Source organism: Globicephala melas, chromosome 13 (assembly GCF_963455315.2).
Source record: "Globicephala melas chromosome 13, mGloMel1.2, whole genome shotgun sequence".
Taxonomy (NCBI): domain Eukaryota; kingdom Metazoa; phylum Chordata; class Mammalia; order Artiodactyla; family Delphinidae; genus Globicephala; species Globicephala melas.
Genome location: NC_083326.1, coordinates 25,948,002 through 25,964,428, shown reverse-complemented (window position 1 = coordinate 25,964,428; position 16,427 = coordinate 25,948,002). Strand labels below are relative to the sequence as shown.

The 16,427-nt window shown below is 36.6% G+C and overlaps 1 protein-coding gene across 1 annotated transcript in view; it reads right to left on the bottom strand.

The window, feature by feature from the left end:
* Positions 1 to 16,427, bottom strand: part of ZNF407 (zinc finger protein 407) — a 420,308-nt gene that overhangs the window by 252,177 nt on the left and 151,704 nt on the right. The window contains exon 4 of the mRNA XM_030868179.2: positions 13,880 to 13,954. Coding sequence (XP_030724039.2) covers positions 13,880 to 13,954 — 75 coding nt within the window. The remainder of the gene's footprint in view (positions 1 to 13,879; positions 13,955 to 16,427) is intronic.

Genomic DNA, 16,427 nt, shown 5'->3' with positions numbered 1-16,427 from the left:
GCAATAAGCTACCTGGTGTTAGGGCAAATTAAATATAGTAAGTCACTGACATTTGCAAGGCATATGAACTGAGACCTTTAGAAAGCCTCATAGAATATACCTTCCCTCATAAAAGGTGGTAAAGTGTTTTAAAAAAATTAAGTAACCCCTTAAGAATCTCAGTGATTCTATAAATACAGTCTAAAATCGTTAACAAAGCTATGCGTTCTTCCAATAAGGAAAAAAATGAACTCTACATGCTATTTCAGAACATCATTCCTTAGTCACATTGACCTGTCTCCAGAGGCAGGACAAGAGGAAGATGGAGACCCTAGAGGCCTGTGCAGACAGAGACAGGTGGCACACTCTGCAACGTCCTCAGCACTGTTCTGCTGGGGCCTCAGCATCAAGTCAGCAGAAAGGCAGATGAAACCAGTGGTGGAAACTGAGAAAAATACCTGTGAAGTGGAGCGCACTCATTTAAACAGGCATTCAAGATGAAGCTATGTCGACTGAAAGTAGCACCTTTCATCTTGGGATGAAAAGGCCTCCAATTCCTAGGACAGAGCTCATCCCGATTTCTCTCTCAGATACTGCTGGAGGCTGACCAGGACTCAGCAGGCGAGGTCAGCCCCAGGCCACCCAAATCCCCGGTGAGAGCAGGGTCCTTCCTGAGATGCGCCTCTCTGTGATGGCAGCTCCACCAGAGGAACAGCTGTTGGTTTCCCAACCCTTCTCCTCTAAGAGCTGCTTCACTCAGAAGAAAGTGCTTCTCTATGGCAGGGTGAGCTGAGGGTCCCTCCACTGCCAACTTGACCGTATGCAAGGAAAAACACTTCCTAAAATTTCCAAGTCAAACTTTTCTCATAATAAAAGTGAGTTAACAGCCACATGAATTAATAGTTCCCCACTGTAATTTTAAATAAATGTTTACAGACTAATGATTTTCTAAGAATTGACATTTTTGTTGAAAGCCAGATGTATTCCATTCGTAACATTACCAATAAGAGAGCCATCTCTTCAAGATTCAATAACGTTTTCTCCTTCATTGAATGGGGTACTTTCAGTACTAGCTAGAGAACTAAATAGAAAGTTTTCTGAAACCAACTTTCTTTGTTTCCCATCAAGCATATGATGTGGGTCACGCGAATGTGGCAAATCACGGTCTCACTACATAAACGTCAAGGCACAAAACTGGGCCAAAAATAAGTTTGCTCATCACTGATCCATTTGTGGCCCCATTTTACTTTATTGATTCACTCAACAATATAATGAATATCTATGAATTTACTACTGAACTTGAAAACAAGAACATTACCTTCCAGGATTTTAATTTATCCCAACCTTACATCTCTAGCTAAGAATGATTACACTCTTACATTGTTTTCATTCTTTCTTTATTTTCATCAACTCCAGCAGTTGGATCTGTTTAGACTTTTGGTTTTAATCACTTCTTCAGAGGCACAGATACCTATGACAAGCAGAGCACAGTAAATAAAGCTGTACTGAGATCTAACACCAGCTAAGTCAAGGGCTCAGACTCAGCGGCACCTGAGCACATCAGATTCAAACTGGAATTTCCACAGAAATTTACATTATGTCTCATCACTTAGGGATCAACAGTATTATAAATGCTAAAGCTGCAGAAGTCAATGGCTTACTATACAAGTAAAAGAGCTCGACGTATAAAGAGATTCTGTTTAATCTGATGAGGAAGCCACAGCTTCTCTGAGATGCAGAGAAGGGGCCCCACCACTGACATGGTCTTTGGCCCAGCCCCCCTTGCAGCTTCAGACAGAGCACTTGGTTTTTACTGGTTTTACACAGCAGTGTTCTATGTAAGGTTTTTTTCCCTGTTTATTAAAAAGAGAAAACTCAGAAATTCACTGAGACTTTGAATATGTTCATATACTGCTATTACTATGAGTACTAATAAATGATAAGCATTGGGCTAGTTCTCTTGTTAAAAATTTTCCTGATCTTCAAGATATGATTATCATACAAACAATATTTTTTTAGAAAAAGGAAAGCGTATAAAATTTTAAAGACCTGATATCCAGCAATAAGACTGCCACTTTCTAGTTGCCAAAAATATATGGCATATCCATATTATGTAATTATCAATGTGAAATGAGAAAAAGACATTCTCCATATTATAATACACTGTGAGAAGGAAAGGGAAAATTATTGTTTTAATTAACTTGAAAGAAAATTTGGGTATAATTTAAATAAAAACTTCATTATATATATGTTCCGCTAAATCTGCTGTTTCCCTAATCCTTTTCTCCACCAGATTAGCATGAAAAAGGAGACACAGATATTGTTTAGACCTTAGCAACTAAAAATTTCTTTAACATGTTTTTATCTAAAAGTAAGCATTTTTAAAATTATAAGATGCTGTGTTTATATATAGTATGATGTTTTTTGTACTTGTATAACTATAAATTCATGTCCATGTCACCATAACCCTGAAAAATGAGAACATGTGTCCTGGGCCTCCCAGGAGAAAGTGATAAAGCTACAGTGACTCAGGAAGAATGCACTTGAGGTTGACTCCATTAAGAGACAGGACCTCGACAGTTACATACAACTACACTAGTTTGCACTGCCTTTTTAGAAATGTGACTATAAATCATATGTTAGACCAGCTAAGAAAAAGTCCATCCTGAAAAAGAAAAATTTCAATGAGGACTTTAATATCTTAAATCTATCAACATTCACTGAATGTCAGTCACCTTTGAAAAAGCTGAGACAGAGAAGGAAAGTTGCCAACCACACCCTCAAGAAATTATCTAGTGTGGACCCACGGCATACACCCACTGTGTTTTAAACAAAAAAGAGAATCCAAATGGAAAGTGCTAAGTCGTACATCAGTCCTCTTAGTAGTAAGAAGCGATTACATAGAACGGAAATCCAGGGAAGGATTTTCACAGTGAGACAAAACCTGGGCCTTGAAATTGCAGCTGACACAGACCTAGAAGACCTGCAGACATGGCTTTCAGTGGACACTGAGTGGAAACAGTAAAAAAAAAAAGTCTGCTGAGACAGCTTTCCTGTTATCCTGACCCAATTTCTGTATCATACTTACTGCACCACACTATGTCTAGGGAATCACTGTCTATAAAAAAAAGCAAGAACTGGATTACATTAAAACTCAGTGGAGGGGCTTCCCTGGTGGCGCAGTGGTTAAGAATCTGCCTGCCAATGCAGGGGACACGGGTTCGATCCCTGGTCCAGGAAGATCCCACATGCCGCGGAGCAACTAAGTCCATGAGCCACAACTACTGAAGCCCGCACACCTAGAGCCCGTGCTCCGCAACAAGAGAAACCACTGCAATGAGAAGCCTGCGCACCACAATGAAGAGTAGCCCCCGCTCGCCGCAACTAGAGAAAGCCCACGCACAGCAATGGAGACCCAACGCAGCCAAAAATAAATAAATAAAATTTTAAAAAAAAAGAAGATTTTAAAACTCAATGGAAATGATTACTTCACTGAAAAGCAGATCTCTGTATTGACATCATATGCTAGAAACAGTTCTAAATAGAATTAGGTTTGACTCAAATGAAATTGCCAATATTTGATGGTTTTTAACCTAAGTGTTAATTTCATATGATTCAACCTTAGGAGGTGCTAATATCTTAGAACGTATCAAATGACATCATGATTCTTTTGAAAGGGAATGAAGGACCTGCAGCAGCAGAAGACAGTCATTCTGTGGAACATCAGGACTACTACAAGATCGGCCAGTCTCTTACAGAACATCAATGCCTGCTTGTTTTCTCTGAGTACGAGGGCGAGAGCAGCACAGGGTTGGTGGAGAAGCCCTTTGTTTGAAGCTCACAGTGGATTATTCAAGTGACCCAAGGACTACGAACTGGGGGTGGGAGGAGATATCTTAGAGAATACCCTGTGTAAACCCTTGAGTTTTCCTATCAGAGTTCTGTGGCATAATGAAATGTAAACATCTTGTTTTTCATCTGTTAAAATGGATCATCATATTGCTTTGATCCAACTTTACAAAAATTACTTCAGAAAGGTTGTAAGTTTCCTGAAAATTTCTCAGGAAAAAATTTAAACTTGCACTTTTATAAGCAACTACCAAGACATCATGAATATAAAGAACATCTCACAAGAAGTCAGTACTGTATAATGAAACTGTATGAAAGTTGGTAATTAGGCCTAATTGAAGGCTGCAGTGAACATATAGGTCTTTGTTCTCTTTAATTCTGGCACTGATGGGGAATTAAGGATAAGAGCTTAAGGCATATTTTAATCAGAGTCCAGATGCATAAGCCCCAGTGTTCTAAAAGCAATTTAAGTGAAATAAAAGGAGAGAATAACCAAAAATATTCTAGATGCCTGCCAAGGGAAAACACCTATATTCTGAACATTTAACATATCTGATTGATCATATTTGGGATCACTTATTCACTGACTTCAAAAAGGGTTAAAACGGCAGATATTCTTATATCCAAGATCTGACTGAACTACTAAATGGTAGCAGAAAAAAAACAAAACCCTTAAAAAATTAACTTGTGACATTAAACAACAATGTATTATCACATGCAAAAGCAATTAGAACATTCATAGCAGAAAAGGTATAGTTCACTATCTCCACAGAATTCACTTTTATTTCTATATAGGAATGAAAGAGGAGGCAATAGAACAAAACAGATGTCATTTTAATAAAGATTATCAGTACTAAACCATACATTTCTGGTCTAATAACTCAATGAGCTAGTACTAGATTAAATCATTATAACATATACAGTATCATTATAGCCTTTTGGGTTTCCACTTTGGGAGATGGAGAGAGAAATATATATACTTTATTCACCAAGGTTCCATAGGAATATGATGAAAAAAGCAAAATCATTTAGAGATGGAATACACAAGGAAGAAACTCAGACTGAAGCTTGAAATAAAATAATGATTTGGAATGATAACCAGGAAAGATGGAATGTAGTAGGAGTGTAATGAGGAATAGGAAGAACAAAAGTATAGAGAAAGGAAGAAATACGTTACGCAGTTGGGAACAGAATGTGTCTAACAAAATACAGGCAGACCTCGGAGACACTGCAGGTTCAGTTCCCAACCACCACACTAAAGCCAAGTGTCACAGAAAAGCCAGTAGCATGAATTTTTCGGTTTCCCAGTGCATATAAAAGTTACCTTTACACTATATTGTAGTCTGTTAAGTGTGCAATAGCATCATGTCTTAAAAAACAATATTTATACCTTAATTAAGAATACTTTATTGCTAAAAAATGCTAACCATCATCTGAGCCTTCAGAGTCGTAGTGAGAGCATCAAAGATCACTGATCAGAGGTCACCATAACAAATATAATAATAATAAAAAGTTTGAAATCTTGTGAGAATTACCAAATGTGACAAAGAGACAGGAAGTGAGCAAATGTTGCTGGAAAAATGGAGCTGATGGGCTTGCTTGATGCAGGGTTGGAACAAACCTTCGATCTGTAAAAAGTACAATATTTGCAAAGCACAATAAAACAAGGTCTGCCTGTAAAACCAATGCCTAAACGGCTTATTTGCAGGCAAGCTCCGCAACTGAATCAGGCAAGGTGACTGGCACTGAGGGAGAGAGGGAGCAGGCGAGGCAGGGAGAGCCGGTGAGGGTCTCCAGGAAATGCCGCTGTGACCGGCTAACCCACTTGCCCACACTGTCCCGGCCGGGGCTGAACTCCACTGACGGCTTGCTGGCTTCCTCTTCTGTACAGAGTAAGAGGTAAAGCCGGCACAGCATTCAAGGCTCCTTCCCAGCCGGATTCCGACTCAGTTGCCCAGGCCCACCCTCACCCGCCCCACGATCCCGCTAAAGGAAACACTGCCACGGGTGACCGTTTCCTAAACAGCGCACAGCTGGGGTCTTAGCTCTTCATCTCCCCCTCTGCCCTCCCCCAGCCCCAGGGCGCAGTGGGGCAGGACTCACCAAGCTCGCGCACGCCTCACCGGAGGCCTCTGACTGTGCTCTCTGCTGGGAGGGCTCCGAATCTACGCTTCACTTAAAATGCACCCCTTCAGAAAGGTCTTTCCTGAGCACTCATCCTAAAGCAACACCCGGCCCAGACACTCTCTGGAATAGCACCCTACTGTATTTTTGTCAGCGCCTCCTAATAAAATTCTCCTTTTCCTGTATGTGCGTATTATCCCTCTATCCTTAGCCTCAGTCCATCAACCCTAAATTGAAGGGGCGTGAGAACGGAGGGTGTATCATCTTCAAACACGACATGCCATTTCAGTTTTGGAACACAGCAGTAATTGTAAATAGCAGATGTAGTGAATGTTTATTGGGAGAATAAATTAATGAATAAATTAGATGTCTTCATTAGCATCCCCCATAATACCTCTTCAGCAAGATTAATTGTTCCCGCTTCTAAAACTTTCTTTTGTATCATTGTGTAGCTTTTCTTTTCACATGTTATGGATAACTGCATAACCTACAATATCTTCTAAAGAACAAGAATCATATAATATCCGTGTCTATTTAAATGCCCAGGAATAAAACACACAGAGATGAACGCTCAATAAAATACTAGCTTAAAATTTTAAAATGTTTTAGAAAACAAAGAAAACAATCTTACATTTCTGTAACACACACATACTTCTAACACTTAGACTTTCCCTACTGCTAACATGAAAATCTCCCCTAGAGTAGTAAACATGGAATTTTATCAGCACAACTGTGATGCGCTAAGAGCAGCAGTTACTTCTGATGGAGCAGAGAGCAAGGACCCTGCTATAAAAGTTAAGCAACCCTCCCTTCTTTGGCTGGGGACTACACACCATGTCTGCTCAGCACACTTTAGGAGCAAGCATTCCTCAAAATAAGATAATCTCAAAAAATAAAAAGCACCATTAAAGTGCACTAAATTTTCATACAACAGGGCAAGGACAATTAAAAACATGTCTCATAACAGGGCTGCACACTGCTCGACACAATGCCCCCAAACCACAGGGCTGGAGACACATGTCCTCCCAGACAAATACTGACCCTACTCCACAAAAATTCTCATTGCAAAACTTCCCTTGAATTATGTGAGCTGTGATTTATGTGAGGTTGTTAAAATATACCACTCACATAAAATGGGAATTTCCCATAAGGGAAAAAAGGATGAAACTAGAAATAACAGTAGTAAATAAAATGCATTCCATGAAGTCCATCCTGATTTCTAGAGATGAATTACAATTTTGGCACTGAGCTTCCCAGCAGTAAACATGAAGAAGAAAACTCAATTATACTCACGATTTGCTAGTACTTAAGACCAAAATGACAAGTTGTTTCAGAAAGGCGCAACTTTTCCTGGAAGAGAGACCAGAAAGACACTGCCCCCCCACCCCCAGGATCTCACCAGGAAAATATGACATGTGTTCAGGAGCTGCGCCCCTGAGCACGATCTTTACAATAAAGACATGCATTTTATAAGGTTACTTCTTAAAACATTCTGAAATTTAAGTCATTATCATAAAAACTAAGTACAAAATCAGTCAAAATGTTATTGGAGGAAGAAAACAAAACCAATGGGGGCAAAGGAAAGCAGCTCTCTAGGGATGGGACTGATTGAAGGGTAAAACTGAAAGCACATTGAGAAATGAGTAGAAAGAATATTTATTCAGAACAGCAAACTAAATTATAGGACAAATATACAGAATCCAGATATTCCACATAGCTTTGCACTACGCAACTGAAGTAGGAGCAGGGCTACCGTTGCTTCATGGAAACTGAGGGCCCCAATGAAGTTATGAGCGTGAAAAGCGGGTTTTCTATCCCCTCAGAGATGAGTCATGAGAACCATTTGTAACTAGGTCCAAACACCTCCCCAAAAAGTAAGTTGGAAACTTCAACAAACAAATGAGGAGCTGAGATCCTGATATTCTCACCAATGATGCTAACTTTTGCTAACTTTCACCTGGAAAATTTATAAAGTAAGAATTAGAATATACCCATTTCAGTAAGAAAACATTTGTCATAAAGCAACCATAGAACATCCTAATTATCCATTTAATTTAGAAATACTACCCAAATGCTAACAAGATAACTTCAGTGGAAAATATATACTATCTCCTTATGTACCTTAATAAGTGGTCAGATTAAGTCAGTAAAATATAGAAGGGAGTTTTCTAAAAATAACAACCTTGGCTTTACATGAGTGATGTGACTTCTATCATTCCACATAGAAATAATTATTTAGCAGGGCTATCTATTCAATCCAACTTTCTTATAATAAAATGATGTCAAATGATCATAGGATACTATTTATATACTAGATGCTGTCTACAGATGGAGAAATGGGAGAAGATGGCAGAAAAGGAGTCCTAAGCTCACGCAAAAGCAATAGTAAGTCACTGAAATATAACAACCTCCCACTCATTAAAATAAGCAATCCGAGATAGAATGAATTGAAATGTTTCTCCTCCATTTTGGCTCAACAGAGTCACTTCTTATATAAATATTTTTTAAAGCAGACGGGAGCCCATAGACACTTTTTTTTCCCCAAAATTGGGCCTCATTAAAGAAAAAAAAGCACTAGCCATTGATTAAGAGAAGAACTGAGAGGGGAAACCGATAAGCGAAAAGCAATAAGCAGTGGTGACGGGACAGCAGACCTGAGCCAGAAAACACAACGTGACTGACAAGTGTTATAAAGAACACTCTTCAGAGACGAGGACACTCAACACGGAATGAAATATCTCAATGCATCCATGAGAATAAGCTACCTGTTTCAATGATAAAATAGAAAACAGAATTTACCTTACAGAAATTCACATGGAACAAATATTAAGGAAAATGGTTGATCCTTTAATAAAAGAAAATATAAACAATAACAACTTAGCCAAAAGGCAAGTTACTTATCTAAAATGGACAATCAAGTGACAACAGCAGGAGCTGACCTCACATTATGAATATAATCTCTTCTAATAGGAAAAATTTGAGTCTACCTAAATATATGTAATTCAGAGTTTTTAAAAAATGTATTATTCTCTCAATTAAAAGTAACCTAAGTTTCTAATGAACCCAAAGTATCACTGGCAAAGCTTCAATAACAACTGTGCACGTACACGTATATATGCTTTTCCCAGGAAATGTTTGGGTTTCGGATGACATTCTCATGCTTCAGTATGTATATGTGTAGCTGATTCACTTTGTTATGAAGCAGAAAGTAACACACCACTGTAAAGTAACTATACTCCAATAAAGATGTGAAAGAAAGAAAGGAAGGAAGGAAGGGGGGGGAGAGAGAGGGGGGGGGAGAGAGAGAGAGAGAGAGAGAGAGAGAAAGGAAGGAAGGAAGAAAGAAAGAAAAGAAAGAAGGAAGGAAGGAAGGAAGGAAGGAAGGAAAGAAAGAAAGAAAGAAAGAAAGAAAGAAAGAAAGAAAGAAAGAAAGAAAGAAAGAAAGAAAGAAAGAGAAAGAAAGAAAAAGAAAAAGGGTGAGGCTTACATCTAAACTGAGAGACAGAAAACAATGATGATGCCTTCACACAATTTTTACCATATAAATAAAAAAGTTCTTGGGCTTCCCTGGTGGCGCAGTGGTAGAGAGTCTGCCTGCTGATGCAGGGGACACGGGTTTGTGCCCCGGTCCAGGAAGATCCCACGTGCCGCAGAGCGGCTGGGCCCGTGAGCCACGGCCGCTGAGTCTGCGTGTCCGGAGCCTGTGCTCCGCAACGGGAGAGGCCACAACAGTGAGAGGCCCGCATACTGCTCAAAAAAAAAAAGTTTTTGAGAAAGGAGATGAGATAGATTCCAAAAGACTTACACAACATCCTGTCCTATAGCAATTGCTCATAACAAATTAGAATCACTGTCAGGGCTGCCAGTATTTCTATCCCACACTCAGACTACATAATATCTGGTATATGTAAAAATGAGGGGAAAATATTTTATTATCAATAAGTTCAAAGATACTGTTAAAAGTAAGATGCCCAATCACAAGTGACAAATGTCTGATAAAGGAGAGAAGCCAACAAAAACATCAGGGCTCAGGAATCTGAAGAAGGCCTGGGGGAAACCCATTCACTTGAACAAATTCACTGGCCAGCCCTGAGCCTGCCCCCAGGGGCCTGAAGATACCCCACAGCTAGGTTGACAATAAGGCACAATCTGAGACTTAGAATATTCACAGACTCCTGCAAAAATTGCTTCATTGAAAAAATACTACGGTTTTAATCTGGATATTCATTAATAACTTGAAAAACTAGGTACATTATTTAGCTCTTAGATTCTCAGATATACACATCCAACTTAAAATCCTTTACTGGTAAAACTGGCTTGGGGAGCACATCAGCCTTCCATAGATACTGCCAGTATAGACATTTCCTGATATTGTCCCAGATACCACAAAAGCAATGTATCAGATCAGAAATTCTGAGTGAATCATTTCCCCCTCCTCCTGTTTGCACAGTCATTCAAAGCCCAGCTGATTTCCAAGCACTGAACTACAAATGCTATCTCTTTCTATTGTAATATGCACCTGGCTTTCACATAAGATATACTTATTATGGCTGTTTCAATTGTGATAATTGTGGATAAGCTCGTTTTCTAGATTTCTATTAGAGATTTCAGAGAGTCAGAAAGCTACTTTGGCTAACTATATTATAAAGAGAATTACTTACTTAAAATAAGGAATACTTTAGAATGAACTTGCAAATTAATTGGAGTTTATCATTTTGGAATGTGAACTGAATGTGGCTATATTTAGTTGTTTATATATAAGTGTACAAGACTTCTAAAATATAGTAATATACTACCTTAAAATAAGTTCATGCAAATTTAGGGACAAAAAAGTATGTTCTTACACAAGCCATCACTTCAGGTGTTCACAGAGTCAAAAAATATATATTTGAAATTATCTACTTTTCTGTTGCTAATGACAGTCATGCTGACAAAATTCACTAGTTCATCAAACTATAGTGCAAGAATATGATTTATTTGTAATAAATTATCATTTTTGCATATATCAGTCAAAGCACAAGGCCTAAATACTTGCAAACAAAATGCATTATTAATTTAATTGTCACAGCCTATTTAGCTAACTTCTATTACTATTTGCTATAATATGCAATGCATAAGAGGGGAGAATCAAATTCAAAACATAAAAAGAATAAACTGATTATATTGTCCTAGAGAAATTAAAATATAGCAAGCTTGCAAAACTATGGCCAAGGCATTAATGTTTTAAGTAGGTAAGAAAAAAATGTTTAACTTAATTTAGAGAACAGTTATGCCCAAAGTGATGGTTGAATATGCTGATAAAGAGTTTCTTTGTTTCCTAAGACTGTTAAAAGGCATCAATTCCCTCTCCAAGGAATGGAGGAAGGTGGCTGGAAGGAAGGAGCCTTTCGTATTTACCGTGCTAGATTTTGCTACTTAAATCTTAGCCTTCTCCAGCTATGGACGTCTACTGGGAAATTATGCTGCGGCTGAAGCCCTGGTATTCCAACTCAGTATTTCTATCAGGAAGAGAGGATGCCCTATCTATAAACAGATATCATAAACAAGAGGTCCTCTGAAACACAGAATTTTTGGTAGGAAAAACAATTTAGTCTAATGTTGAATGTAGATGAACTCTGCACTTGGACTACTTAGAAGGTAATACCCCAGAAGATGAGGAATACTTTCCCATTTGAGACTCATCTCCTCATTTGAGGACAAAAATCATGTAAAAATTGGAGAAAAAGCTTACCATACCTCAAAGGCTAAAAAAGACATGCAATCTTTCTCTTGCCTCTTTTTAGCCTCTCTTTTTGTATTAGGGACTGAAATGAGTGAAAGCAACAGAGAGTTATCCTGGAATGCACAGGAAAAAGTAAATGGAAAATGGAAAAACCTAAGAATTTTCAAACTCCTAGCACCATATATAGGAGGTATCTACTGTTTTTAAGGTGCTTGGAGGATAAATATATGTTTAAGATGTTGAATTTTTCATTAATATGAAACCATATGAACAGACATACTCAAATTTTTAAAATTCCTAAATAAAAAGCAAAAATGATACATTTGAGTTCAAAATGTATACGAGTTATATAGTAGGGAAACATTTTATTTTTACTAATTATCTGATCTAGATTGTTTTCATTCAAATTTATTGTGTGAATAAAACACCCTAAGTACCTATATGTAAAGATTTCAACGTGAGATAATATAATCAGTACACAGAAGAGCACCAGAATTAGGAAAATAACAATTCCAACACTTATTAATGATGAGATATTGAAGAAATTGTTGTATATTCCTGAATCTGTGTTTAGTTCTATAATAGAATAACAATGCACCACTGATAATGTCATATAATGATTAATGAGATAATGCAAATGAAAGCAACAAGAACACAATAACTACAAATGTTTTGTTTCTTAAATACTTACAAAATATAACTTTGACAGGTTCCAAATTACAATTTAAATAATACAAAATCTTTTGAATTTCAAGAATAATGCATTCAGGATCTGTTCAACACATAAATTTTGTCTCAAGTTAAATATAATGTTACAAAGAAAAGCATGAGAAACCAAAAGGCAGAAAGTAGGCATATGTAACATTCCAATATTCTGACACAGTAGTCATGTCCAAACTAAAATGCTAAAGAAAAACAATATGCCACCAATAGAAAAGTCAAGTTAAATTCCTTGTAAACACAGAACATATTGATGAGTATTTTAAATTTTTAAAAAATTTATTAAACATTTACAAACATGGCAGAAGAAGCCCTAGGCTATAGAATGATAGAATAAATTGCATCATGACTGACATTTTCAAATAGTATTTAAAACAAAAGTGTCTAGGAGTGTCTGCAGAATTTCAGATACCATCTTGGAGGATTTGGGGAAAGCTGAAAACCTACCAGGTCTTTGAAGGAGGTGAGAGTGCTTGCACTAGTGCTGAGGGAGCTGCACATTTTAAAGATTTAGAGTTTCAGAAGTAGCCAGGCTCACCTGGTAGCTGACATTGCTGTATTTCAGTTCACCTAATATAATTAAGTCTATGTGATGGAGCTAATTATGATACAGTAGCAAGAAAAAAGAAAACCTGGCAGTTGATGACACAGTAATTGTAGTGTTATTTTTCATGACATGGCAACCGTAGTATTATTTGGAGGATGACACAAGATGTATTTCTTTTTTAACATCAGCAATGTTTAATTCTACAGTAAGAATTCAAAAAATGTTATTTTAAAACCTCAAAATAAAAATACACAAAGTTCAAATGAAAATAGTTTGGTTTTACATATTTATTTTAGCTCATTCTGATGCATCTGCAGAGGTCAATTCCCTCTAATTTAACTCTTCTACTGTTTCAAGGTTGTTTCACAAATTCAAATCCCTCAAATCTTTTCAAATATTCTTAGATTGAATTTTCTACAATTAAAATGCAACATTAAATTCTTATTGGAAAAGACGCAGATGAAGAGAACGGACTTGAGGACACAGGGAGGGGGAAGGGTAAGCTGGGACGAAGTGAGAGAATGGCATGGACATATATACACTACAAAATGTAAAATAGATAGCTAGTGGGAAGCAGCCGCATAGCACAGGGAGATCAGCTAGGTGCTTTGTGACCGCCTGGAGGGATGGGATAGGGAAGGTGGGAGGGAGACGCAAGAGGGAGGAAATATGGGGATATATGTATGCATATAGATGATTCACTTTGTTATACAGCAGAAACTAACACAACACTGTAAAGCAATTATACTCCAATAAAGTTGTTAAAAAAAATTCTTATGGGAGAATGGCATAAAATATGATATTCAACAACAGAGTACCACTAATGTAGAACATGACAAACTGACTTGATAAAGTTCTAGGAGTCACCCCACTAAACAAAATCTAAAATGAAAACATAATTATATTAGTTAAATTTTTTAAAAATGGATGAAAATTACCTTTCTTTTGGTGTGCCAACTCCATGTTTTCCCAGTAGATGAGTATTTAGGTGTTTCTTCATTACAAAAGCAACCCTAAAAAAAAAAAAAAAAAAAAAAAGTTATTATAGAACTAAAACTTAACTCTCTGCTAGAAATACATACTAAATTTTTAAAAAATAGACATGGATTTTATATATAAATATATATATGTAACATGAATATATATCTATAACATGAAAATGCACATTACAATGGCACTAAATTCTAAGCAGAAAGCTTGCATACAGATTAATATACTGCAATACCTGAAAACCAGAAGAAATAGCTGCATTTAAATTCACTGGTTCATTTTCTCACTTGAGTAGACGAACAGGGACCAAACCAATGATTTTAGTTCTTTAGTCACTGTCTTCACTGTCAGTTAGTAAGAAAGATAAAGCAACACCTCAGTATCACATTCCCTGCCCCTTAGTTGATCCCACACTTCAATCATGAAATGAGTTTGAGGAAATGTCATTTTATTAAACATTTAAGGGACTGTAAAAGAGAAAATGAATAGCCTTCATGAAGCTTCCTTAAAAACATGGTAATTATTTGGAGAGGTTTTTTAAAAATGATATGTTTACCATGTCTGCAATACAAGCAAAAAAAAAAAAAATGTACTTAAGTGCCCAGAAGGTATCAATAACTAAAACAAGCAAAAAGTATTACCTGACATGCTATCTTATTTTACATACAAATCAGATCACTTAATTCAATTTTGTTGACATAGATATGAAATGGACAGGAATCAGGAGCCAGTGCATAGTGCACCATTCTTCTGCATATATAGAGTACAACACAATTTAATTACGTCGTGTGAGTATTTAAAACAATTTAGATCTCATTCAGAAGCATCAGACTAAAATGGCTCTCTTGATAAGCAAAAAAATTTTACTATTGTAACTTTAAGTGTAAAAGGGGCTTGCAAACATTTTTGTTAATTACGTATTACAGCTGTCCTTCATAAAGTTACTAATAGCTGAAAGGCAACAGAATCTATTTGCATATATACATGAAAGGCATGGCATGTGCAAAAATATGATTTTAATTAGCATTCTATGATATGAAGGGCTACAAATCAAATTGGCATGTTATAAGATTCTTACCATTAAACACTGAATTCATCTGGACGTGTTTGCACAAACAGGCAACACAAGACTATAAAGTACTGTGGCCTTATGGAAGAGACGTGTGTCAAAAGCCAAGACAAAAATGTGAATGCTCCTTTTCATGTCTGGTCTATTTTGGTTATTTTCATATAATATTAGGGAACCTCAGTTTTGAGGCTAAAATAATATGTTTGTATTTTTTTAATGACTGAGTCCATTATTCAAGTAATGCATTTGTATAACACTAAAAATAGCATTCATTCTTTTCTCTACACTGAGTAACAATTATGGACAACACATGCTTTACAACTATAAATAACCAATCATACCACCAATCCATAAAATGAAAAAATGATTATTACATACAAAGAATCAAACTGTGATGATGTTAAGTGCTTAACAAAAATTACAGTATAAGATATTCTATATTTGTTTCTGTTTGATTTGAACAAAATAAATAATATTTTTCATTTCCTTAAAAAAGAATACAGCAATAACAACAGTCCATTGAAGTCATAACTTCCCTACTGTCCTCTATTTTCCTATAATTAAAAAAACATAAAGCTAATAGCAAAGAGCAAAGGTTAAGAACCCAGAGTTGCAAAGCACAGCTTATTTATATGACCAAGTATAATTTAAGAGATCTGAGCTTAGAAACCACAGTGTAGCTTTTAAAAGACAAAAATTTTATTAATTAAAATGTTTCAGGTTTAAGAAGTAAAACAAAAATATTACACTGCACAGGGGAACAAACTAAAGTACACAGAGAAGGAAAGCTTCTTCTTATAATTTAACATTCTGACATAATCTGCTGGATGTCTATAATACTAAATTATCTACAGGAATAACAATTTTTTATTATTATGGGGAAGAATTTACAATACTAAAACACAGCTCAATTGTAGTCAAATGCAAAATATTTATTCATCCAAAACCCGACATAAAGTAACTATAAATTCTTTTAATTTGGTCTAACTGAAGTATGTGTAGTGTAAAAGTCTCAACATCATCTGCAGTGAAACAATATAAGCCAAGCATGACCGACTAAAATAAACTTCCCAACCTCCATGGATAATAAGATTGCCAGTAATTTGTGTTTACTGAACGGAGACTATCCTTCACTGCCACCATAAGAGTATTAATATTTTAACATAATAATGGTTGTTTTGGAAAGTTTATAATCTAGATACCACCAGAAATAAAACAAAAATAATCCTGAATCTGAAAAGCTATACAACTGAAATGCCTTGCTCCCAATGAGCACACGTGACTTAACACTTTGCTTGTTTCCATTCATTCACTGGTGACTATGTACCAGCCATGGGCAGGTTCTGCATGTAGGATGCAAAATCAGACGGTTAAAGTCGCGTCTTCACGGAGCCTCCCTTCTATAACCTGTGGCTTCTCATCAGGAC